The 26,783-nt window shown below is 41.1% G+C and overlaps 1 protein-coding gene across 1 annotated transcript in view; it reads right to left on the reverse strand.

Annotated features, from left to right (window-relative positions):
• Positions 1-26,724, reverse strand: part of LOC100380779 (glucocorticoid receptor) — a 114,321-nt gene extending 87,597 nt beyond the window's left edge. The window contains 2 exon segments of the mRNA XM_045717356.1: positions 25,645-26,558; positions 26,560-26,724. Of these exon segments, the coding sequence (XP_045573312.1) occupies positions 25,645-26,558; positions 26,560-26,715 (1,070 nt within the window). The 5' untranslated portion in view covers positions 26,716-26,724.
• Positions 26,725-26,783: the final 59 nt, after the last annotated feature.

A 26,783-nucleotide genomic window follows, 5' to 3' on the forward strand; every position in this document is an offset into this window, starting at 1 on the left:
ATTTGATTTGAGAGTTCGTCCCCATGAATCAACAACAGAGCTGCGAGAAAAGGCCGTTAAAGGGCTTACAAAAAAACAGATCAGTCCTCAGCTGCATTTTAACCTCCATTACTAAGGCCAACTAAACAAATAGTCTGAAAAATGTAGGGAACATTTCAGCACACGTTAGACCTATGGTGAACCTTCAAACCAAATTGGATATGAAACATTGGTTACTGAAATAGCTGGTATCTGAAAAATGTAGCTCCGTTTGGTAGAGCTATGGTTGCAAAGGGAGGGTATATTATTGGAAACTAGCAGAGATGCAACAAATTTAAACATTTTACCGAGCTACAGTTCATAAGGAAATCAGTCAATTGAAATAAATAAATGAGGCCCTAATCTATGGACTTCACACGACTGGGAATACAGATATAAATCTGTTGGTCACAGATACACTTGAAGTTGGAAGTTTACATACACCTTAGCCAAATACATTTAAACTCAGTTTTTCACAATTCCTGACATTTAATCCTAGTAAAGATTCCATGTCTTAGGTCAGTTAGGATCACCACTTTATTTTAAGAATGTGAAATGTCAGAACAATAGAAGAGAGAATGATTTATTTCAGCTTTTATTTCTTTCATCACATTCCCAGTGGGTCAGAAGTTACACTCAATTAGTATATGGTAGCATTGCCTTTAAATTGTTTAATTTGGGTCAAACATTTCAGGTAGCCTTCCTCAAGCTTCCCACAATAAGTTGGGTGAATTTTGGCCCATTCCTCCTGACAGAGCTGGTGTAACTGAGTCAGGTTTGTAGGCCTCCTTGCTCGCACATGCTTTTTCAGTTCAACTCACAAATGTTCTATAGGATTGAGGTCAGGGCTTTGTGATGGCCACTCCAGTACCTTGACTTTGTTGTCCTTAAGCCATTTAGACAACTTTGGAAGTATGCTTGGGGTCATTGTCCATTTGGAAGACCCATTTGCGACCAAGCTTTAACTTCCTGACTGATGTCTTGAGATGTTGCTTCAATATATCCACATCATTTTCCTTCTCATGATGCCATCTATTTTGTGAAGTGCACCAGTCCCTCCTGCACCAAAGCACGCCCACAACATGATGCTGCTACCCCCGTGCTTCACGGTTGGGATGGTGTTCTTCAGCTTGCAAGCCTCCCCTTGTTCATCCAAACATAATGATGGTCATTATGGCCAAACCGTTCTATTTTTGTTTCATCAGACCAGAGGACATTTCTCCAAAAAGTACAATCTTTGTCCCCATGTGCAGTTGCAAACCGTAGTCTGACTTTTATGGCAGTTTTGGAGCAGTGGCTTCATCCTTGCTGAGCAGCCTTTCAGGTTGTCGATACAGGACTCCTTTTACTGTGGCTATAGATACTTTTGTACCTGCTTCCTCCAGCATCTTCACAAGGTCCTTTGCTGTTGTTCCGGGATTGATTTGCACTTTTGGCAACAAGGTACGTTCATCTCTAGGAGACAGAACGAGTCTCCTTCCTGAGCGATATTACGGCTGCGTGGTCCCATGGGATTAATACTTGCGTACTATTGTTTGGACAGATGAACGTGGTACCTTCAGGCATCTGGAAATTGCTCCCAAGGATGAACCAGACTTGTGGAGGTCTACCATTTTTCTTTCTGAGGTCTTGGCTGATTTCTTTTGATTTTCCCATGATGTCACGCAATGAGGCACTGAGTTTGAAAGTAGGCCTTGAAATACATCCACAGGTACACCTCCAATTGACTCAATTTATGTTAATTAGCCTATCAGAAGCTTCTAAAGCCATGACATAATTTTCTGGAATTTTCCAAGCTGTTTAAAAGGCACAGCCAACTTAGTTTATGTAAACTTCTGACCCACTGGAATTGTGAAACAGTGAATAAGTTAAGTAATATGTCTGTAAACAATTGTTGTAAAAATGACTTGTGTCATGCACAAAGTAGATGTCAGCACACGCCTTTGTCCACCTCCGCAAAAACATTCCGAGGTCAAAGAGCTGGAAATTCAACACCTCCATGTTATCAAATGAAGCGTTCCATACATTGGTAACTACATGGATAGACAACTACATACAAGACAACAAAGATTCTCCTGTTTCTCCGGCCACAATGTGGGACGCTGCTAAAGCCACACTAAGAGGTCATCTAATTGCATATGCTTCCTCTAAGAAAAAAGCAATGGAAGCACACGGGCTAGATCTTGAGAGGGAGCTGGAATGCTGTGAAAAAGTACATAAACAATCCCCAGACAGCTCCTCCTGGAGTCAACTTAAAGCAGCCAAAGCCAAACTGAATTTGGACTATACTCGGGAGATAAAAAAAAAAAAAGTGTTCTTTACTAAACATAAATACCATGAGTATAGCAATAGGCCAAGTAGATTGCTTGCTTACCAATTAAAAAAAGAGCAGTCAGAGCGTACAATCATGGCTATCCGAACAGCAGAGGACGGGGTCACATATGACCCAAAAAATATATATTTAACTTTTCATGATTTTTACTGCAAACTATATACCTCTGAGAGAAAACACACAGAGGTAGAACTCCACTCCTTCCTAGAGGGATTCTCGCTACCTAAATTATCAGAGACCGACCAAGAAGATCTCAACTCCCCCTTCACTCCTGAGGAGGTCCTGGAGGCAATTACCTCCATGCCACCTAATAAGTCCCCAGGCCCAGATGAAGTCCCCAGGCCCAGATGGATTCCCCAGAGAGTTCTATAAAGCTTTTTGGCCCCAGCTTAGCCCTATTTTCATGCCAATGCTGGAAGATTTTTGCAAAAACGGAGTTCTCCCAGACTCAATGCACACAGCTCGCATTACAGTGTTGCTAAAAAAAAAGACAAGGACCCTCTCTCTATCCTGCTCGTCCTTCCGGCCCATAAGCTTGTTGGATTTCGACTACAAAATAATTACCAAATTGCTCGCCAAAAGACTAAACACTCTTCTTCCCAAAATAATAAAAGCGGACCAAACTGGATTTATTAGAGACAGATATTCTTCTGATAACATTCGCAGTCTTTTTGATATTATTGATCAAGTAAACGCACAGAAGACCCCTGTCCTGCTGGCTTCACTGGATGCTGAGAAGGCGTTCGACAGGATGGAGTGGAGCTTTCCGTTCTGTCTTAGAAAAGTTAAATATGGGACCAAATTATATTAAATGAATCAAATCACTATACTCATCCAAATGCCATGGTGACTACTAACGGACTGAACTCTTGACAGATTCCCTTTGGGACGGGGCACAAGACAAGGGTCACAAGACGCTGTCCTTCCTGCTCTACTTGTTAGGGGTGGAGCCTCTGGCAGAGTTGATAAGGAGCAATCCAAGTTTTATGGGTGTTTCTGCAGGCGGCCTGCAGCACAAGATTTCGCTCTACGCGGATGATGTCTTGCTCTACATATCCAACCCTGAGAAATCCCTCCCTCCCATTTTAGACACAATTGCTCAGTATTGCAAGTTCAGGTTATAAGACACATTTTAACCTGTTAGGTCTAGGGGACAGTATTGACACGGCCGGATAAAAAACGTACCCGATTTAATCTGGTTACTACTCCTGCCCAGTAACTAGAATATGCATATAATTATTGGCTTTGGATAGAAAACACCCTAAAGTTTCTAAAACTGTTTGAATGGTGTCTGTGAGTATAACAGAACTCATATGGCAGGCCAAAACCTGAGAAGATTCCATGCAGGAAGTGGCCTGTCTGACAAGTTGTGTTTCATCTTGGCTCTTTTTATTGAAGACTGAGGATCTTTGCAATAACGTGACACTTCCTACGGCTCCCATAGGCTCTCAGAGCCCGGGAAAAAGCTGAACGATATTGAGGCAGGCTCTGGCTGAAACACTTTATCGCGTTTGGCAAGTGGTCGATCAGAGTACTATGGGCTTAGGCGCGTGCCCGAGTCGACCGAATGCTTTATTTTCTTTCGTCTGTTTACCTAAACGCAGATTCCCGGTCGGAATATTATCGCTTTTTTATGAGAAAAATGGCATAAAAATTGATTTTAAACAGCGGTTGACATGCTTCGAAGTACGGTAATGGAATATTTAGAATCACCGAAAAGCTATTTTAAAATCGGATATATCGAGTGCATAGAGGAGTTCTGTATCTATTATTCTTAAAATAATTGTTTTGCTTTTTGTGAACGTTTATCGTGAGTAATTTAGTAAATTCACCAGCAGTGTTCGGTGGGAATGCTAGTCACATGCTAGTCACATGGTAATGTAAAAAGCTGGTTTTTGATATAAATATGAACTTGATTGAACAAAACATGCATGTATTGTATAACATAATGTCCTAGGGTTGTCATCTGATGAAGATCATCAAAGGTTAGTGCTACATTTAGCTGTGGTTTGGGTTTATGTGACATTATATGCTAGCTTGAAAAATGGGTGTCTGATTATTTCTGGCTGGGTACTCTGCTGACATAATCTAATGTTTTGCTTTCGTTGTAAAGCCTTTTTGAAATCGGACAGTGTGGTTAGATTAACGAGAGTCTTATCTTTAAAATGGTGTGAAATAGTCATATGTTTGAAAAATTGAAGTTTTTGCATTTTTGAGGAATTTGAATAACGCGCCACGGGATTACACTGGCTGTTGAGTACCATAGAGGTTAACAAATCCACTGTGTGCCCTCTCAATATTACACTCACCAGCTCTATGAAGACACTATGTCCATTCCAATGGAAAACAGGGGTTTCAATACCTTGGGATCTTCATAACACCAGATCTGAACAGCCTTTTCAAGGAAAATTATCTTCCACTCCTGGATTGAATCAAGAACGATCTCCAAACCTGGATCTCCCTCCCAATTAGCTTAGTTGGAAGAATTAATGTAATCCGTATGAACATCCTCCCTAGACTGAACTATTTATTTCAGATGCTCCCATGCTATCTCCCAGTTTCATTTTTCAAAAACAACAAACCAAAGCATCACCAAATTTATATGGGGCAATAAAAAAACCTAGGATCAAGTTCTCCACTCTATCGAAACCTTAATCTAAGGGTGGTCTTGCCCTTCAATTGTACTACTGGTCTTCCCAAATCCGCAACATGCTAACATGGATCACCAACAGACAAGAGTCAACAATAATTCAGAAGCCCAATCCTGTGGTTCAATGCACCAAAGCTCAATTATATTCAATAATAACTTTAGTGAAGTGGGCAACATAGCCAAAACCTTTGTGATTTACAGCACCCTACTAGCGTGGAGGGTCTGTAAGAAATACCTGGGCATTTCCTCCCAAATATGTTCTCACTCGCCTATAGTAGGCAACCCAGACTTGCCAAAAGCCCTGAGGGATGCCAACTTTAATCTTTGGCATACTCTAGGGATCAGGACGAAGTTGAAACCCTTCTTGTTACAGCACAATCCATTAAAGGCAAAATATCTTATATCTATTGACTCCTTTCTGAGAAAGGAGGCTCCTCCTTTACTCCTTTGAAAATAATCTGGGAAAAGGACCTTGGTCTGACTATCAGTGATGAGTTATGGGCGGAGGTTTGCGACAGGGTATATATACTGCTCCTCTACTAATGTAAAAGTGAAAGAATCTAATTACAAATTTTATTACACTCCTTTGAGACTCCATAGAATGAAAACAGACATTTCTCCTAATTGTAAAAGATGTACCTCTGAAAGTGGTACCTATATGCATGTATTTTGGAGCTGTAGAGAGATTGCCAAAATCTGGCAATCTATACATACAGCTGCACAGAAAATACTAGATGTACAGTTTGATATGACCCCGTGTATCTATCTTCTTAATGCCCAGCAGGACTTTGTTCTTGATCCTGACAGAGAAAATTTGCTTATGACTATTACATACTTTGCTAAGAAATGTATTCTTCTATTGTGGGCCTCTAATACCTCTCCTACATTTAAAATGTGGATTGACCAGATTGATTAGGGAAATGAGCAGATACATGTTGTGTAAGGTGCTGTAAAATCTAAAAACGTATTATTTGCTCGTCGTCTCAGCTAAGGCTGGAAATAGCTAATAAGAACCTTGATAGTGCTGCTGCAAGTTTTATGTGTATATTTATTTTTTAATAATTATTCTTTGTACGTATGAATACAATACATACATACATACATACATACATACATACATACATACATACATACATACATACATACACACACACACACACACACACATACATACATATATACATACACACACACACAGCTCAAAAAAATAAAGGGAACACTTAAACAACACAATGTAACTCCAAGTCAAATCACACTTCTGTGAAATCAAACTGTCCACTTAGGAAGCAACACTGATTGACAATACATTTCACATGCTGTTGTGCAAATGGAATAGACAACAGGTGGAAATTATAGGCAATTAGCAAGACACCCCCAATAAAGGAGTGGTTCTGCAGGTGGGGACCACAGACCACTTCTCAGTTCCTATGCTTCCTGGCTGATGTTTTGGTCACTTTTGAATGCTGGCGGTGCTTTCACTCTAGTGGTAGCATGAGACGGAGTCTACAACCCACACAAGTGGCTCAGGTAGTGCAGCTCATCCAGGATGGCACATCAATGCGAGCTGTGGCAAGAAGGTTTGCTGTGTCTGTCAGCGTAGTGTCCAGAGCATGGAGGCGCTACCAGGAGACAGGCCAGTACATCAGGAGACGTGGAGGAGGCCGTAGGAGGGCAACAACCCAGCAGCAGGACGCTACCTCCGCCTTTGTGCAAGGAGGAGCAGGAGAAGCTGCAAAATGACCTCCAGCAGGCCACAAATGTGCATGTGTCTGCTCAAACGGTCAGAAACAGACTCCATGAGGGTGGTATGATGGCCCGACGTCCACAGGTGGGGGTTGTGCTTACAGCCCAACACCGTGCAGAACGTTTGGCATTTGCCAGAGAACACCAAGATTGGCAAATTCGCCACTAGCGCCATGTGCTCTTCACAGATGAAAGCAGGTTCATACTGAGCACGTGACAGACGTGACAGAGTCTGGAGACGCCGTGGAGACTGTTCTGCTGCCTGCAACATCCTCCCGCATGACCGGTTTGGCGGTGGGTCAGTCATGGTGTGGGGTGGCATTTCTTTGGGGGGCCGCACAGCCCTCCATGTGCTCACCAGAGGTAGCCTGACTGCCATTAGGTACCGAGATGAGATCCTCAGACCCCTTGTGAGATATGCTGGTGCGGTTGGCCCTGGGTTCCTCCTAATGCTAGACCTCATGTGGCTGGAGTGTGTCAGCAGTTCCTGCAAGAGGAAGGCATTGATGCTATGGACTGGCCCGCCCGTTCCCCAGACCTGAATCCAATTGAGCACATATGGGACATCACGTCTCGCTCCATCCACCAACGCCACACCACAGACTGTCCAGGAGTTGGCGGATGCTTTAGTCCAGGTCTGGGAGGAGATCCCTCAGGAGACCATCCGCCACCTCATCAGGAGCATGCCCAGGCGTTGTAGGGAGGTCATACAGGCACGTGGAGGCCACACACACACACACACACACACACACACACACACACACACTACTGAGCCTCATTTTGACTTGTTAAGGACATTACATCAAAGTTGGATCAGCCTGTAGTGTGGTTTTCCACTTTAATTTTGAGTGCGACTCCAAATCCAGACCTCCATGGGTTGATAAATTGGATTTCCATTGATTCTTTTTGTGTGATTTTGTTGTCAGCACATTCAAATATGTAAAGAAAAAAGTATTTAATACGATTATTTCATTCATTCAGATCTAGGATGTGTTATTTTAGTGTTCCCTTTATTTTTTTGAGCAGTATGTATGTATATATATATATATAATTTTATTTAAAAAAAATGTAAGTCTGTCACATCTGTGAATGTGGAATGTGTTTTGTTGGTTGATTAAAGTTTTTTTTTTCAAACTGAAAAAAAAAAATGTTATCCCTCAATCAACGCACAATACCCCATAATGACAAAGCAAAACCAGGTTCAGAATTTTTTGCAAATGTATTAAAAATAAAAAGCTGAAATATCAGTTACATAAGTATTCAGACCCTTTACTCGGTACTTTGTTGAAGCCCTTTGACAGAGATTACAACCTTGAGTATTCTTGGGTATGATGCTACAAGCTTGGCACACATGTATTTAGGGAGTTTCTACAATTTTTCTCTGCAGATCCTCTTAAGCGCTGTCAGGTTGGAAGGGGAGCGTCGCAGCACAGCTATTTTCAGGTCTCTCCAGAGATGTTCTATCATATTCAAGTCCGGGCTCTGGCTGGGCCACTCAAGGACATTCAGACACTTGTCCCCAAGCCACTCCTGCGTTGTCTTGGCTGTGTGCTTAGGGTCGTTGTCCTGTTGGAAGGTGAACCTTCGCCCCAGTCGGAGGTCCTGAGCGCTCTAAAGCAGGTTTTCATCAAGGATCTCTGTACTTTGCCTTGTTCATCTTTCCCTCGATCCTGACTTGTCTCCCAGTCCCTGCCTGCTGAAAAACATCGCCACAGCATGATGGTGCCACCACCATGCTTTACCGTAGGGATGGTGCCAGGTTTCCTATGGACGAAACGCTTGGTTTCCATGTCAAAGAGTTCAATCTTGGTTTCATCAGACCAGAGAATCTTGTTTCTCATGGTCAGAGTCTTTAGGTGCCTTTTGGCAAACTCCAAGCGGGCTGTCATGTGGCTTTTACTGAGGAGTGGCTTCTGTCTGGCCACTCGACCATAAAGGCCTGACTGGTGGAGTGTTGCAGAGATGGTTGTCCTTCTGGAAGGTTCTTCCATCTCCACAGAGGAACTCTGGAGCTGTCAGAGTGACGATCGGGTTCTTGGTCACCTCCCTGACGAAGGCCCTTCTCCCCCAATTGCTCAGTTTGGCCGGGCGGCCAGCTCTAGGAAGAGTCTTGGTGGTTCTAAACTTCTTTCATTTAAGAATGATCGAGGCCACTGTGTTTTTGAGGACCTTCAATGCTGCATAAATGTTTTGGTACCCTTCCCCAGATCTGTGCCTCGACACAATCCTGTCTCGATGCTCTACGGACAATTACGTTAATTCGACTTCATGGCTTGGTTTTTGCTCTGACATGCACTGTCAACTGTGGGACCTCATATAGACAGTGTGTGCCTTTCCAAATCATGTCCAACCAATTGAATTTACCACAGGTGGACTCCAATCGTTGTAGAAACATCATGGATGATCAATGGAAACAGGATGCACCTGAGTTCAATTTCAAGTCTCATAGCAAAGGGTCTGAATACTTATGTAAATAATGTATTGGTTTTCTTTTTATACATTTTTTAAAAACTTTGCGCTTTGTCATTATGCGGTGTTGTGTGTAGATTGATGAGGACATTTTATTTATTTAATCCATTTTAGAATAAGGCTGTACAGTAACAAAATGTGGAAAAAGGGAAGGAGTCTGAATACACTATTTCCAGACATAGTAACCACAAAAGACTCAGGAAGTCTATTGATGATTGACAAAGACATCAAATCATTTGTTTATTCAAGATAAACTGGTTTATTAATTATCCTGAAACTTAAGGATCACCACCCTAGATTCATCCCAAAAGTATTCTTAATCATGATTTTGTATGGTACAGAACAGTGTAAGCACTAGGCCATTAAAAGAGAAACAAATATTATCCAGCTGTGTATAAATCAAACCAGTGTTTACATAAGCTGACTATCAAGGCTCAACTAAAAAGGACATGAAACACTGCTAACTGTGCATAACCAAATCTCAGCAAACAGTTCCACCAAAGAGCAAATAAACCTGAATGGCATTCTGTTGATAAAAAAAAGGGTAACACCAAAGTATAAATGAGCTGGAATTTCTGTGTTTCTCTTTCCAGTTTGGTTAACTAAAATAAAACCTTTCCCTGTGAGCCAGCCCAGCACTACGTGAATCCCAGAGTGAAACCTGGGAGAAGCAAGAGAGCTAAGTATCCACCAAGGTAGAGAAAGTGTTGAACCGAATCAATCTATTTGAATGCCAGGAGGTGAGAATGGTGAGAGGTTCCCTGGGGATGACCAGTTGAGTGGATCAAAGTACACAGTCTGACTGGGCGTAGAGGCCTGTTAAGAGTTGCGCCACAAAGGTGATTTAGAAGGGCACTGGGCACAACTCCAAAACAGATTACAAACCACGAGTAGGCCGACTGCTGAAGAGAAGTCTCAGACTACTGTTCATGTATGGCTTCCTGCATCAATGTGCTTTTGGGGGGGGGGTGTCAAAGAAATCAAAACAAAAAATTGGTTGGAGTCAAAGTGCGATGACTTTCAGCAGGTGTGAGAATTGTTTTGACCACTGGACAATCAAAACTTCCTTCTGAAAGCCCAAAACAATTAACAACACTAATTGGCTCTTAGTGTGTTAGGGAGTGCAAAGCATTGGCTTAAAAGCTAAGCCTGTGCGGGATATAATAAAAGGCATGGCTTCCGATACTGTATATAAAGGCTCGGACACACCAGGTGTCTGCCTGCCGACAGTACATACCACCTCCGAACAGAGTGCCGGCCATCATTTGCAAACCGATTTTACACATAGAATCACAGGAAAATGTCAGCAGTCCACCAGTAGGTGGTCCCTAAAACCCAGCGCACCGAACCAACGGCAGATGAACAGTCGGCGTCAACTTTACACAGCCTACTTTTAGAACTTGTTTGTCAGTGCAGCTTGACACAGATCTCTGAGCGTTTGGCTGTCCACCAGAAGAAGAAAAACACACACACCCACACACACACACACACACAAACCCTGAACGAGGTACATATCCAGTACAGGCCTAAATCAGGAAACCAATGATGTGTTCGTCCTTAGGGTAAAACTAACTCAAGTGACAGATTTACTACCTGAAACCACAGAATCTGCGAAGCATATTTTTGAGATGCGCAAGCGTTAATAAACGACTTGCTTCCATTGTCTCAGTCTAGCAAACAGTAGTGGAACATTTGTGCAGAACCGTGATTTTAGTAGCTTGTATTACTAGCTACTGTGTCTACCCAAAATAGATTTTACGTTGGGGTAACTCCATAATCCATGACTGAAAATGTACATTTAGGCCTTGGTACTAGTGATTGAGAATTGTGGTTCTGGCAGCCTAGCTATGCAACTGGGAGATACTGTAGTTCAGACCTGGGACTCGGCCATACATTAACCTTCAAGTGGTCAGAGGAATAAAAAATAAAACAGCCTAATACCTGATTGATGCCAATTTAATTTCTCATCTGAGGGAGCAATTTGCTGTTCATTTCAATTATGATCAGGCAGCAATTTATTTATCGTCAACAGACGGTCATTTGAGTCAACCAATAGAAAACATTTAGGGAGTCCAATAGCTTGGTATTGAGGGGGTTGTTAACATTTCCAGTAATATGTATTGCCCTAAAACCTGGTACAAACCATTCTGTTTGCAGCTGCTCACAGGCAAGTGCAAAATTCAACATCTCCCAAAAAAGGAAAGCTCACCTTCTTACAAACCCCTTAAAAATGAGTCACTCACAGCAGAATGGAAGAACCACTTTGTTACATTCATATTGCCCAACTCCATGTCTCCATCTGTCATTGTGTTTATGCAGTTATGCATGCAGTCTCCATGGCCTCTATGGATAATGATGGAACTACCAAGTATCCATGAGAGAGTCAGGTGAAAACACTGAACATTTTCAAAGCATCTGTGGTAAGGGCAGAAAAATAATGTATATCATGGGTTTTCGTTAACCAACCGATTTCCTTCCTTTTTGAAGCTTTGACATAAAAGGTTTAACACCATCCATCATTTTGACTGACAAAAATATTCACACACACAAGCATAAAAAAAGGATAAGCTAATGATTTTCCAATTCATGCACACCTCATCTGTAGCCGACTGCACATTGGGGTGCTGCAGCCAAAGCAAAGTTGTGTGTTTATTGACCATCACATTCACCCAAATGAAGTCGCACTCAACGGATTCAAATCTATGCTGGCGGAACGTCTGATGGACATAACATAGAATGTAACATTTATGGTGGGACATGTTTATTTTTAAATAGGCCTATTACATTGAAATAGCCTCTTTCGGTTGTGAGGAATGAGGGAAGGACTCACAGCTCATGGCGTTGACTCTTTTCCTAAGGAGAGTGTGAGGTGTGTCTCGGTTTAGAGCTCTGTGCTCTGTTAATCAGTGTCAGACGGGTTCAGTAACAGCTGATAAAAATACATTGCAGAGGGGCGTGACAACAAATCAAGCCTGCCAATCATTAGTGAACCGAGACCTTGCTGAAACGTAGCAGTAGTGTTTGAGCCAAGAATTACTAAAAATAGAGATCAATAGGGATTAAAAATAAAAACCATAGTTGACATTCTGGATGGAGGATGACCATTAACTTCATTGGGATAGGGGGCAGCATTGGGAAGTTTGGATGAAAAACGTGCCCAGAGTAAACTGCCTGTTACTCAGGCCCAGAAGCTAGGATATGCATATAATTGGTAGATTTGGATAGAAAACACTAAAAAGTTTCCCAAACTGTTAAAATAATGTCTGAGTATAACAGAACTCATATCGTAGGCAAAAACCTGAGAAAAATCCAACCAGGAAGTGGGAATTCTAAAGTTTGTAGTTTTTTAAGTGAATGCCTATCCAGTATCCAGTGTCTGTGGAGTCAGATTGCACTTCCTAAGGCTTCCAGTAGATGTCAACAGTCTTTAGAAGTTGTTTCAGGCTTCTATTGTGAAAGGGGAGAGAATAAGACCACTCAGAGCAAGTGGCTCAGCTGAAAGCCATGAGTTGTTTATCGCGGGTGGCCGTGAGCGCGCCGTTCGTTCTCTTTCCTTTCTAATGAAAACAGCATTGTCCGGTTGAAATATTATAGAATATTTATGATAAAAAGATCATAAGGATTGATTATAAACATCGTTTGACATATTTCTACGAACTTTAATGGAACTTTGACTTCGTCTGGATGTTGTCAGCGTGCTTTGTGCCTTTGGTTTACTGAACTAAACGCGCAAACAAAACGGAGGTATTTGGACATAAAGAGGGACTTTATTGAACAAAACGAACAGTTATTGTGTAACATGGAGTCCTGGGAGTGCCACCAGATGAAGATCAAAGGTAAGTGATTCATTTAATCACCATTTCTGGCTTTTTTGAGTCCTCTCCTTGGCTGGAAAATGTCTATGGTTTTTTGTGGCTAGGCACTGTCCTAACATAGTCGCATGGTGTGCTTTCGCCATAAGGCCTTTTTGAAATAGGACACTGTGGTTGGATTAACAAGACGTTTATCTTTAAAATGGTGTATAATACTTGTATGTTTGAGGAATTTTAATTATGAGATTTCTGTTGTTTGAATTTGGCGCCCTGCAATTTCACTGGCTGTTGTCGAGGTGGGCCACTAATCCCAGAGAAGTTAATGATTACAAGAGCGACATACAGTAGGAGCCCTTGAGAGAGGCACAAAGGGGCCAGTCAGCCATCCCAAGTCTTGTGATACAGCCCTGTAGCGTGAGAATGGAACACTTTGCATGAGGAACTGCTGCCTTGATGCCATGCCCAGCAGCGAGAGAGCAAGTCTCAAAACAAATGCAGGAGGCACAAACCGACAAACACACACCACAACTCAACCCTCATGTCCCTAGTCAACCAGTTGACAGGCCATTATAGTATGACACATTTAGCCGTTTCAGATACAGTTAGTGACAAATCACGCTATAGGCCTAACAGTTACATTCCTTGTCGTAATGTAAATGATAATGGTTAATACCGGTTCGAGCCCTGAATGCTGATTGGCTGACAACCATGGTATATCAGACCGTATACCACGCGTATGACAAAACATTTTGTTTTACTGTCCTAATTACATTGGTAACCAGTTTATAAAAGCAAAAAGGAACTTCTGGGATTTGTGATATATGGCCAATATACCACTAGTAGGGCTGTGTCCAAGCATTCTGCGATGCGTCGTGCATAAGAACAGCCTTAGCCATGGTATATTGGCCATATACCACACCTCCTCGGGCCTTATTGCTTAAGTATAGATCTAAAAGTTACTGTATCCAAGTATAGATACAAAGAAATTACTGGATGTCAACAAATCCGCAAACTTTAGACAGTAAAAATATATATACACAAGTTAGTCTTGCTCTTAAGAGCATTACATTAAAATCACATGGGTTTAACTTACCTCCCTGTTCGCTACATACTTCAGTTAGAGACTACCATCGTTGCAGTCGTTTGAGGTGACGTCAAACAATTGGTGTTGTACAAAGTGTCATTAGCGATTGGATCATCTCTAACCAAATCAGAGTATCAAAGCAAATTAAAAAAATTTCAAAATGCTGCTTTACCCACATTTATTCTGGCTATGGCCCAACCCATCGGTTTTTGGGTCCAATCAGAACGGTTAGAATGTGTTTGCGTTCACGAAAAGTGTCGGGGAGGTACTCAGAGCCAGACTCATTGCATAGAATAAACTAAACGACCGTGGGAGTGGTGTAGTGTCTGGCCGGTGTAAGGAGTTTGGGTAGCCAGGAAAGTTTACTATGCCTGCTTTAGAATCAGTTGTGGTCATTAACAGTGACTATGACACTTAGACCTTCAAAACCACAATGACATACATTAAGATATGAACAACTATTCATATAACCTTGAAGCAAATCATTGACGACAGCAACAGGTACAGTAATCATGTAACAGCGTCTGAGGTAATGGAATGGCACACGCCCAAGGTATCGATAACGTCTTCACATGCACCTGGAGACTACCAGGAGAAGACGTTCTCCAGAGACGGTGAAGTTTGGTAACCACAGTGGCAGGGCACTGCATTCCACACAAACATTTCAAGTGAGGAAATTCCAGCCTGCGAGCTGATGCCAAGTGCCCTGGTATGCTCCAAATCCAGTAGCCTGTGTATGCCGGTTGGATTTGTTACAGTGCCCTTCCCTGCAGCATACATGGATATCCATCCAAATGAAGGCCCTTACCTTACAAGCCTGCTAGTCTTAAGGGCTACAGGGGGGTCAGTTATAAAACATAGAAATAACCTTTTTCCACTTCCGTTCAAAGTTGAGCGCAACGGTAATTCGTTTTATGAGTACTTCCATTGCATATAAATATTATACTTTACTGTCAGTGCCTCACAGGGTCAACTTTGTAAGAGCACAATTCCTGCTCGAAAAACACTTGACATTGCCGAAAGAGGAACAAGTGGAACTGAATACACTGCAAATGGAAAGGTACATCAAATCAGTTGCATGTAATTATTATTTTAAGTGAATTTTGGAATATTCTCATCTGCCGAATGGATTCCCAAAAGGAGACAGACGGTGGATGCTGATGCAACTCCACTGCAGCGTGAGGAATGAGTTCTCAGCCTATTGAAAACTGACATACCAACCCAATACATTTTAGCACAACTGAATTTCCAACCAATCTGTACAGCTGCCCTAATTCACAGCAGAAAAACAAACAAGAACAAAATTCTAAATCACTGCCTTGTGGTCATGTGTGTTTATTAGGATTTTTCAACAGATCTCTGCATCTCACAAAATAAAAACTTAAGCTAGAAGAAGTAGGCCATGAGGGTAAGTATAATTCCCTCCAGCAGCTGCTAATGCTGGTCGTATTTCTGCCAGAACCATAAAGGAAAACTATCCCTGGCAGTTTGACCCTTCCTCACCCGGGACTAGCACACTAGACTCCACCCAATCAAATGGAGCCAAGGAGTTGACCAGAACATTACTTCTAGGGCCCCCAATTTTTTATTTATTATTTGGAACTCATGAGGGGCCCCAGTCACTCGCGGGTCTGCGTATCCACACATGCCATCAGTCAGCCCTAGCGTTTTGAGGGCCCTAAGCAACATTTTGTCACCTTCCGAGCAAAACATTTTATCTACCCACTCTCTTCGCAATCATTTTTTTTGTACAATTCTACACATTTTGCCAAAGGGTGGAGATCAATAGGGGCCCATCAGTCAGTAATTCGTCCATGACTACAACACGTTTAGATTGGTAAGTTAGCTGGCCACTAGACTATCAACATTATTTAAATAAACTGCTGACATGGGATAATCGAGTGGCTGTCAGTGACTGACAAAAAAAAATTGCAACTTGTCTATTCTAACTCTGAATTCCCCCCCCAAAAGAAAATTGATCCAGCTGCCCATCCCTGTTCTAGATCAACAGAATCTTAACAGAGACTTTAAAAACTGCATATGGTGGCATCTGTGTAAAGGTAAGGACAGCCAGGCAGACAGACACACACTAATCCTTCCAACTCCTCTCGCTTCTGTTCCGAAACCAATATCAGAGCGCTACTGGAATTCAGGGCAGGAAATTCCACTACCTCCATACTCTGATTGGAAAACAAGTTTAAACAAAACTCAGAATTCACAGTAGGGGAAGTACAAGAAATACAGAAAGAAAGTTATTTATTGTGGACCATTAGTGGAATTGTCAAAAGACACCAACATTCATAAGCGACTGAGAGCTGGCCACTGAGGATCCGTTGAAGAAAGTTAGCTTGATATCACCATGCAGGAACTGTAAAGTGCCATGGAAATAAACAGTAGAAAAACCAATACTGGTCAAATGAGCAGTTCACACCAAGATGTCATTATTTTCCCCAGCATGTTAAACACCCGCTAGGGTCTAACGATGACATTTAGTTGCATACTGGTTCCAAAAAAGACAAACTATGGCCAGCTGGCAAAGCCAGAGCTTGATGCCATTACAAAATAGCAGAGAACAGGGCCAACGTAGCCTGATTTACAGAACACTAAGTCATAGTATGCAGATAATTAACCTCTCCTGACTATGCAAATAGGCTGCGGTCTACACAAGATTTCTCAGCTGTAATGTGGCCTGCAGTAGAGCCACTAAGATTCTGGGTCCACATTTGGCTGACGCAATTTTAAAAAATGACAGATTTAGGTTTCCTTTGCTGTATCAGAAGTTGCAACATCTTTCCACATTTATGGATCCCTTTCAAGATATTTTCATGTGAGGCTATGATTAATAATGAACCTAATGAACCGGTTGGTCAGGAACATTTGCCAATTCAGGCCAAACAAAGCAGTCTATTTGTATTCCAAAAAGCATTTCTTAAGGCTTGTGTGACCAGTCATCATGAGTGCAAACCAGATTGTATTGGTCACATACACATATTTAGCAGATGTTATTGCGGGTGGAGCGAAATGCTTGTGTTCCTAGCTCCAACAGTGCAGTAATATCTAACAATACACACAAATCTTAAAGTAAAAGTAACATATATATAAAAATATTAGGACGAGCAATGTCGGAGTGGCATTGACTAAAACAGTAGAATATAATACAGTATATACACATATGAAATGAGTAAAGCAGTATGTAAACATTAATAAAAAGTGACTAGTGTTCCATTATTAAAAGTGACCAGTGATTCCATGTTTATGTACACTGCCGTTCAAAATTTGGCCCGCGGGTGATTTTATTTGGCCCCCCAAGTTTTAGTAAATGTTTCATTTTTATTACTAAAAAAAACAAAAGTAATTTGAAATGATTATGTTTGAAATGATTGAGGTTTGATATTAGTGTCAAATATTATATCCATTTGGGCTTCTTGTGGTCAATTTACAGTCTACAAATTGTTTGTAATAATGTTCTGGCCCCCTGACCATTCCCTCAAGAAAAGAATTGGCCCGCGGCTGAATCTAGTTGATGATCCCTGGTCTATAGGTTAATTAGCGTAATTTAGTGGAAATAAATTGCCTTTAGGCTGGGCGGTATACCGGGCTACTTGGAAATAGCCACAGGATGGTCAAAACTATTTTTTTTTTTATTTTTTTTATTTTGTATTATTTGAATATTTGTAGATACATTATGAAGCTTATATTATGAAGCTTAATTTAGTTCCCCAGGACAGTCTAAGGCTGACCCCATTTAGTTACTGGTGGATAGGCTGTTGGATGACAGATTTCTTTAGTCGAGCAGTCGCTAGTATATATTTTTAAAAATAACGCCGCACAAGACACCTGTCTGATTTGCACCGGTCTCAGTGTACATATCCATTGCAAGGGCCAAGGGTATGGCACAGTCCATCACTCTAAGACATGATACTGAAATTGTATATGGTTATTTTATGTAAAAAAAATAATGGTGCAACCCTTTTATTTTACAACAAATGTGCTTTCTCCCAAGTTGGATACAGTCGCTGTCCGCTGTTCTGAAACAATCAGAATTGGCACCATTCCCTACGTTGCTATGTGCATAACAGTAAAGTTAACAAGCATATTGGAATTGAGAACAATGCGCGGAGGAAGTAGCAGCAGAGACAAGGAAACTCCTTGCCTTAGCCTAATTGTTCATGAAAATTGAGGAGAGAAGAAACCCCAATTTAATTCGTTCTATAAATCAATAGCCTAACTATTAAATGTGACTAGTTTCAGGAAACTAGTCGTATGTCGCGCGTCACTACTTGACAGGAAGGGCATTTCAACGTAATTTTTATAGATTTTTTTTAAATCAAAATGCACTTTTGGTAGAAATGCCTTCTGGAATATGTGAACTTTCATGTGCCTTAACAAACTTGTATGGCATATGTAAATACAAATAAAATTAAGAGCCTAGTTGGTTAAGTCACGGAAAGACAGGAACCTTCCCGGTAGTCATGATTGTCTGAGATAATGATGGGCTGGACATTTCGAGAGATGTTCAGATTGGTCTGCCATGTAGCGCGCTTCTGTCTATAGCATGTGCTGCTCAGTATGCGTAGGTCATCCTTTCTGACGCGGCTATTTTTTTAAGATATCATGAAAAACTGCAAAAAAAAGGTATTGCTAAGGCTCTCCACTTTCTGGAGGACCGAGTAATGAAATCATTGGAATGCCCTGTGAAAGCAGAGTGTGATTGCTAAGGAGATGGGAGAAAATTCTGGTGTTTGATTGCAAATGCGGAGGGAGTCAAAAAAGAACACAGAAAGCTGGTGTATAAAACACCTGTCTCCGGATTGCATCTTCAAACTAAGGGCAACCATGGCATAAGTGACAGAGAAGGAGAAACATTCATCCATGTATACGGGTAAGAGAGTCTAGCTCGCTACATTTTTCAAATACGTTTCTAATTTGGTCAGAAAGTAATTGCAAATTAAAGCGTACTGTTAGCTATGCTAGCTAACGTTAGCTGGCTGGCTCGCTAACGTTACGTGTATGATCTGTGTAGTAACATTATTCGTATCGCAGAGCCATTTGCATTGCTAGTTATAGCCTAATGTTAGCTAGCTAACATTGAACCTAATTGGTGGTTAGCTTTAGCTACCTGTAGATTGATGCAGGGTAGTTTGTTATGTGCTGGGATTATGGTTCATTGTTTAGCAAGCTAGCTATGCAAGTAACCATTTCACTGTACCATTTACACCTTCTGTATCCTGCGCATGTGACAAATAAACTTTGATTCCATTTGATGTAGTGTGTGTTTACGAAACGGTAATGTGAACAACATGACCTGCACCAAAGTCAAATTAGGATATAATGTTAGGCCAACTAGACAATTTTAGAACCTGGACACTATCTGGTAGAACACCCTGCTTTTATTTCATCACACTCACAACCGAAAGCTATTTTCTGTAATTAGCTCGCCATTAATGTGTAAATAATGACCTTGTTTTGAGTTTATTTTCCTGTAATAATTAATACAAATCCACTAAAGTTAAGACGTTGTCAGCTATAGGATATGGACATTATTTGAACTGGCTGGCCAGCTAACTAGCTAGCTAGCTAACCAGCTAGAAACAAACCAAAATATTGTTCAGAATGTTGCTTTTAGTTGCCTGGTTTGCTAGATTGACACACACTAATCTGTTTTACAAATGAATTTAGTATATTTTAACACCAATAAACCCGTTATGCTATTTTGGACCACCAGGCTGCTGATGTCATCCAGCCTGTCGCTTTTGTGTTTATACTTTTTCATAACGACAAATGAGATGTTGGACAACAATAGAATGTTAAGTAACTATAAATCATGCATATATCTGCAGAAAGAAAATAGATCTTACTTCTGTTGCCTGTTTAAATCTGTTTAAAAGACTACTGATTCCGTGAGCACCAAGCCAAGGCTGCAATTTAAAAAGTGTTAGAACAGACTGGTATTACATATTTTATTAAGCAATGTTTACACTACTCCATACAAGCAAAAAAATAAATATAATCTAACAGCACCGGTTTGTCACATATATGGACGCAGCTCTCGCTCCCATAACCTCATTTTTCTTGATCTCCTTTGTATTGTTACAATCATAATAAATGTATGTTGTTATCATTAGTAAGCTTTGTATAGTATCCTTGTATAACCACCATTGAGCTGTAGGCCTAAGAGCGCCTCCTGTTTAGTCTTAATACTGTAACTTACTTAGGCCTATATTTCAATATACTGTATCAATTATTAATTTGTTCATGCCATCACACACCATCACATTCCTGCTTTGAAATGCAATCAAGCATTTTAGTTTAACAAAAGGGAGCTTTGAATAATTAGCCTAAACAATAAACCACAATTCACAACTGCATGCAACTGTTCAGTCTGCTGTAATAAAAGGTGTTATATACCTTATTTTTCTCATTAGACCAGACTCTGGTACACATATTTAAGTGCTGTTTACACTGTTCCAAATCATTCATACATACATACATACATACATTACATACATACATACATACATACATACATTAACCTATCAGCAACTGTTTGGCACATAATACTCACGCAATGTTTGATTGTATACCCTCCTTTTTCTTGATCTCCCGTAGTTTCCATAACTAAGTCAAATGTCTTCCACAGATCTGACTTCCCCTTCCCCGAGAAACCAGTAAACATTCGCCCGTTTCCAGTTTCATTCTCACATTACTGTATTGAGTTTGGTATAACCAATTTCTTGATGTGATTATGTTAGGCTGTGTCAGGCCCTATTGGTCACATGCATGTGATGCATACATGTTTCACGTAAAGACAGCAAGAGTTGAGGGAATAAGGAACTTCTTCCATTAACAAATTATGGATTTCGGTAACAGAAATTAAGTCAGAAACAAGTAAGAAACGAAATGGCTGAAATTATGTTGCGGCTTCAGCACGGACAGCGTAATAAAAACTTTGTGCTGTGGTGCCTTTTCGCTGCAGTACGGAGGAAAGCAAGACAACGTGCGATAGTCACACAGGCACTCACTGTAATTTTTATTAACACAGTGTGACCATTGGACTTTTTCCTTGAGCCATGTGTCTTAATTATTTAAATCAAAATAGTGTGCTTAAAGCATCAGACAAGCTCAGTGCATTTGGAAAGTATTCAGATCCCTTGACTTTTTCCACATTTTGTTAGGTTACAGCGTTATTCTATGAGGATATGAAAATCTGGATACCGACCAACCATAATTGCCATGTGTATTTTTGTTAGTCATCAAGCATTTCTATTTATCCAACACAACTATCATACTTGTATCAATTGTAAATGCAAATTGCGTTAAAAACAGTTGATGGCCACAATTAAAAAGAGCTACAATTTTTATTTCTCAACTGGTAATTGAAGCACGCCTCCCAGTTGACATTCAAGTGCAGGCAACGGTAGGCAGGCTATCAGCACGTCACAATGAGAGCTGAAGGCAGTATGCATTGAGAAAATAAAATGAAAAAAGCTTTGAAACCTGAATCTTTTACTTCATATTGAGGCATATCTTACCTTGCTTCAAAGTAGCCTAGGCAAAATCCGACCGAGGCAATTATTTTATAAAAAGACTTCCTGGTACACCATTTCTCTCCTGTTTTATTGGTTTTCATATCAACTTTCTTTTGATGTCCAGAAGCTAAAAAGGCACAATAGCTGCATCTTCAGATTCACACCTCTTTCTAACTGAGATGTTCATCTCTGTCCCATTTGGAACCACTCGCATCAGGTGCGCTGTTCAGAATGGTGTTTTCCCTCAAATTGCATTTTGGAAAATGTTAGAAAATTACATTTTATTGGCTGCTTCATTACAGGAGTTGCATGGTTTGAATCTAAATGTGATTTCTGTCATTCTGAGCACTGTGGGTGGATGCCCTAACGGGCTATGCACGCAACACATGGGTCTGGTAAATTTCTCAAATGGACAGTAAATTTAAATCTGGTCACGTTGTCCGGCACCACGGAAAGAAACCCTGCTTATTGTAATTTCATTACAGAAACTACAAGAATCTATATTTGATTACTTGAAGTCTACAGACCTGTTGTTTTGTTAATGCCACTGTGAATAGATGGTATTGAAATGTAATCGAAAGTTAATGGAGAAAATCAAAATCGAATTATATTTATCACATGCACCAAATACAACAGGTGTAGACCTTACAGTGAAACGCTTACTTACATGCCCTTAACCAACAATGCAGTTAAAAATAAGCATTAGGTAATAAATAAACACATTTCAAGAGCACCAGTAAAATAACAGTAGAAAGGAAAGCAGACATGAAATTGTCAGTCCATCTTTCATACTTGCTCAAACTCTGTTTAAAAAAAACACACCCACTCAGAAGCATTTCATCTGGAAGAATGCAATATTATGCCTAATCATTAATTTCAGTCCAAAAATGGATGTACTAATCCCCAAATTTCCCCTTTAAAATCCAATTATAGGCCATTTTGAAAATCACATTGGAGATACGTCAACTGTCTGAGGAGGCAATAGGAACAATTTGTCAACTGTGTCTTGCTTATTAACACATTGTGAAATTATCAACAGTTTGTAGAAATTCCTTTCGATGGAAAAGCCTGTTGCAGCACTATACTCCCTATGAACTCAGAGAACTTGCCCATCTCCAAACATTTCACTGAGAACCAAATACTGTATGTTAGCTTAGGACAAAACCCAATATTTAAAAATATATATAAAAAGTGGTTTATATCTTAGAGCAGGGGGTTCTTACACTTTTTCAGCCTGGGATCCAAATGACAAAATCTGTGTGTTCCTGGGACACACAGTTCCTTATTTAAACATGCAACCAAACGATCGGTACATTTCATTCCCCAAATGGCTAAAACAAAAATACAAAGTGAAACATCCATAGAAAAAGTATTTTTTCTCCACCCATTAAAAACACTTAAATATCTGTCTAGGTTGGAACTGTTGCAGTTAAAATATAAGAAATGATTTTTACTTTGAACTAGAATAAACTGATTGATCACATCACACAGATGTAGACCAGAAAACACAAACACAGTCCTAATGAGAGGTGTGTGGCTGGTTGAAGTTTTCAACAAGCATGTCTATTCTGGGCTCAGAGTGACAGTGCAACCCTGAGATCATGCTCAGCATTGAGTTGGTTTCTGTACTTTTTTTTTTTTTTTAAGTTCGCCAGAGTTGAGAACACTGACTCACATAGGTATGTGGTGCCAAGCTTGATCAGAACATCTACAGCCTTCAGTCAGTCAGGCAAACCGCTTCCTGCTGTAGAAAAGCCACCCAGAACTGTGTTTGCCTCAAAAAGCATCTTGCTTTAAACAGTTATTCCAGTTCAGAATAAAAAGTATTACTTGTATTTTACCAGCAACAAACTAGTTTTCAACAATAATTTCTACAGTAAGATGTACAAGAGGCCTGATCATTTTTAATCTTCATAAGTACTTGGGGCAGCAGGGTAGCCTAGTGGTTAGAACTAGTAACCGAAAGGTTGCAAGTTCAAATCCCCGAGCTGACAAGGTACAAATCTGTCGTTCTGCCCCTGAACAGGCAGTTAAGCCCACTGTTCCTAGGCCGTCATTGAAAATACGATTTTTTTTTCTTAACTGACTTGCCTAGTTAAATAAAGGTAAAAAAAAAAGAATACTGTTAGCAAGCTTGCTATGGCTAACATTAGCTAGCTAGCTATTAGCTGTGTACAAGGGGATTGTTTGAAAGAGAAACGCACATCTACTACTATGAGAGATAGTACTCCCTTACTTCTGCTTATCACCTGTTATAAAATGACAACAATCCCTTGCTAGCTTATTTACTTTTCCCACTGTTGAAACACTGTTTCCTGAAGCCGGGACGGCAGGTAGCCTAGTGGTTAGAGCGCTGGGCCAGTAACCGAAAGGTTGCTGGATCGAATCCCTGAGATACCCACTGTGTCATTGTAAATAAGACTGTTCTTAACTGACTTGCCTAGTTAAATAAAAGGTTTCATTTAAATAAATAAAACATTTCAAAATTAAATGATGCCCTGTTCTGAAAGAACTCCCTAGGTTTACTGCCATGCTGTGGATATTTGGTCAGGACATGTTTTAATTTGTTCGTTTTGAGCACTTCCCCACACCAAACACATTGTGGGCACTCCTCAAAAGTTTGTATGAAACCATGAGAGAAACTCATCGCTGTATTTGCATTTCATGAAGATTGTGCGTATTAACAACTTGTGGCTAGCAGTAATTAATTAAATAATCATACATTTACGCTGACATGACGACCCACCATTAATAGGTCTACGACCCATACTTTCAGAAAAGCTGTCTTAAAGATATTCTGAGAAACGTACCATGAACCCTCACATTGTGACATTGGATGAGAGCACGATACATTGGGGAAAAAACAGCAAGTCAAAACTCTAATTGTGTCCATTTTAAATCTCTGAAAGAGCAGCAGCTTGAACAAACACAGCACAGAAGCAAAATATACTTGTTTGCTCAAGTGCTTAATGACCAATGACATATTACCCTTTTAATTCTAGCCTCTGCTATTGTATATACAGTCAATAAATGTGCAGTTATGTACTGTCGCATCCTTCCTCCCCCAGTATCAATGCTCCTGATACACAGTGAAAGCCAATTTATGCTTAATCCGTTAAATGTGGTCGGAGCCTTCGTATGGAGGGTGTGACGCAATTGCGTAGCCTCCAGAGGAATGCAGAAGCCAAATCAAGCTACGTACCGCGTCACCATGCGCCTCTCAAATTTTGTAACAAATGCGGAGGGCTCCATATAGCTCCGCATTGACATGATTGGTTGACGGTAGGTGGGGGCAGGAAGTCCTGTATAAACACAAACTCAATTCCTTGACAACAGCTTTGTGCATACCACGACTTCTGCAGAGGACGTATCACCGTAAATGCTCTAGGGCCACTGCAATCGACGGATTGACCATGCAGAGCCTTTAAGAGTAGCAAAGGCCAAGGACTCAAATTCTGGGTGGAGCAAGGAGAACTCGGGGAGGCCGATGTGTTTGTGCTGAAAAAAAAGGTCTGAGACAGCAAAGCAACAGACCAAAGCAGATCTGTACATGTGGCCTCCCAGCTGACAACGCACCCTGCCTACACAATTCATTAACAAATGAGTGCATTTGCAAGAAAGCAACGGCATGCAACAAGTTCAGAGATCGATGTGTGCCAGATAAATTCAGATTTAGAAAAAAAAATGTAACATGTCTCCTTCACACAGACGCATTCAGTGCTTTCCTTTTTATAATAGACTAAGCAACAAAGCTGGGAATTGTGTGAAAGTGAAACGAAAAAAATCTGTATAAAACTGCCACGTGATAAATGTAGTGCACCAAACTGGTTAAGACAATTTCCATGGCTTACAAAGGCATCTCTAAAAGAACATTTCAGATTCAGGGATGTCGAATGTTGAAATAAAAATCTATTTATATTCTTAAAATCAATACTTATTCATAAATAATTAACCATTCAAAAGTGCACAATAGCCTACATTAAATCCATGGGTCATGAGTAACCTACCTGCTGAAGCCGACAGGAAAAGATGAGCTCGACATCCCTGATCCAGCCCCGTATCCGTTGCCTCTGTTCCAGCTGTCACTGACCGAGGGCAGTGGGGGATACAGGCCAAAGACAGGCTTCTGATCCTGCTGTAGACTCACTGCCGTCGAGGTGTTTGCTCCATAGGGGTAACTCGGCCCGCTCATGGAACCCACCGAGTTGTGGGTACTAGGCAAGTCCAGGCTGGATATCTGACAATAGCTCCGACGATCATTCTCTTGCTTGATGACCCCTGGGGTGCAAAGCTGGATGAAGGAGGTGTCAGCATCCTCCTCCGTCTTGATGACAGGCATGGAGATGCCTGGCTCCAGAAGCTGCTTCTGCTGGTCCGCGCTGTCCACATTTGTACAGTTTCCCCCATTGCTACAGTCTATGGGCTTGGTTTCCATGTTGCCGTCCTCGAGCAGGACATCCTCCACTGACAGGGAGGAAAGGAAAGCAGCCTCATCAGACACGTAAAACTCATTCAGGTCAGACAGAGAGCCAGGCAAGTCCAAATCCTGCAGAATGTCCATTGTATTGTCGCCAAGGAGCCTCTCGTTGACATCCAAGTCCTTCTGTGACTGTCCAAAGCTGACTGACCCCATGTCAAGCCTGTCCTTCTCCGTTTTCAGAGAGAAAAGGTCATGAGGGCGTTCAAGTACAGAGCTCCCTGGGGTGTTGGATCGATTCAAATCTGCAATACTCGCCTCCAACAGAGCAAAGTTCTCAAACAGCTGTTGGTTCTGCTGCGGTTTCTGTGGCTGCTGCATTCTAAGGGCCTTCTCCATTACCTTCACTTCAGACTCCTCTATAGTGAGTCCCCCTGTGGAGAGCTCCATCTGAGTCGTAGTGACATTCAGTCCGTTGGCGGAGTCTCTGGCTGGTGGCTGAGGGTCTGGAGCCTGGCAGATGCATCAGGGAGGTTGATGTGGTGGACTTGGAACCACCTGCGTCACCCGAGAAGCTTCCTTCTACACCGCTCTCTGAGAGTTTACCGAAAGCCAAGCCCTTGTCCTTGTTAATGCTGTGTTTCAGTCCACCTGGATCCATTTCTTGATCCTGTTTGACACACAGAGGAATGCAAGCACTGGTTTAGAATGTGCTTGTAATTAAATTCA

The sequence above is a fragment of the Salmo salar genome, chromosome ssa04 (genome assembly GCF_905237065.1).
Source record: "Salmo salar chromosome ssa04, Ssal_v3.1, whole genome shotgun sequence".
NCBI lineage: Eukaryota > Metazoa > Chordata > Actinopteri > Salmoniformes > Salmonidae > Salmo > Salmo salar.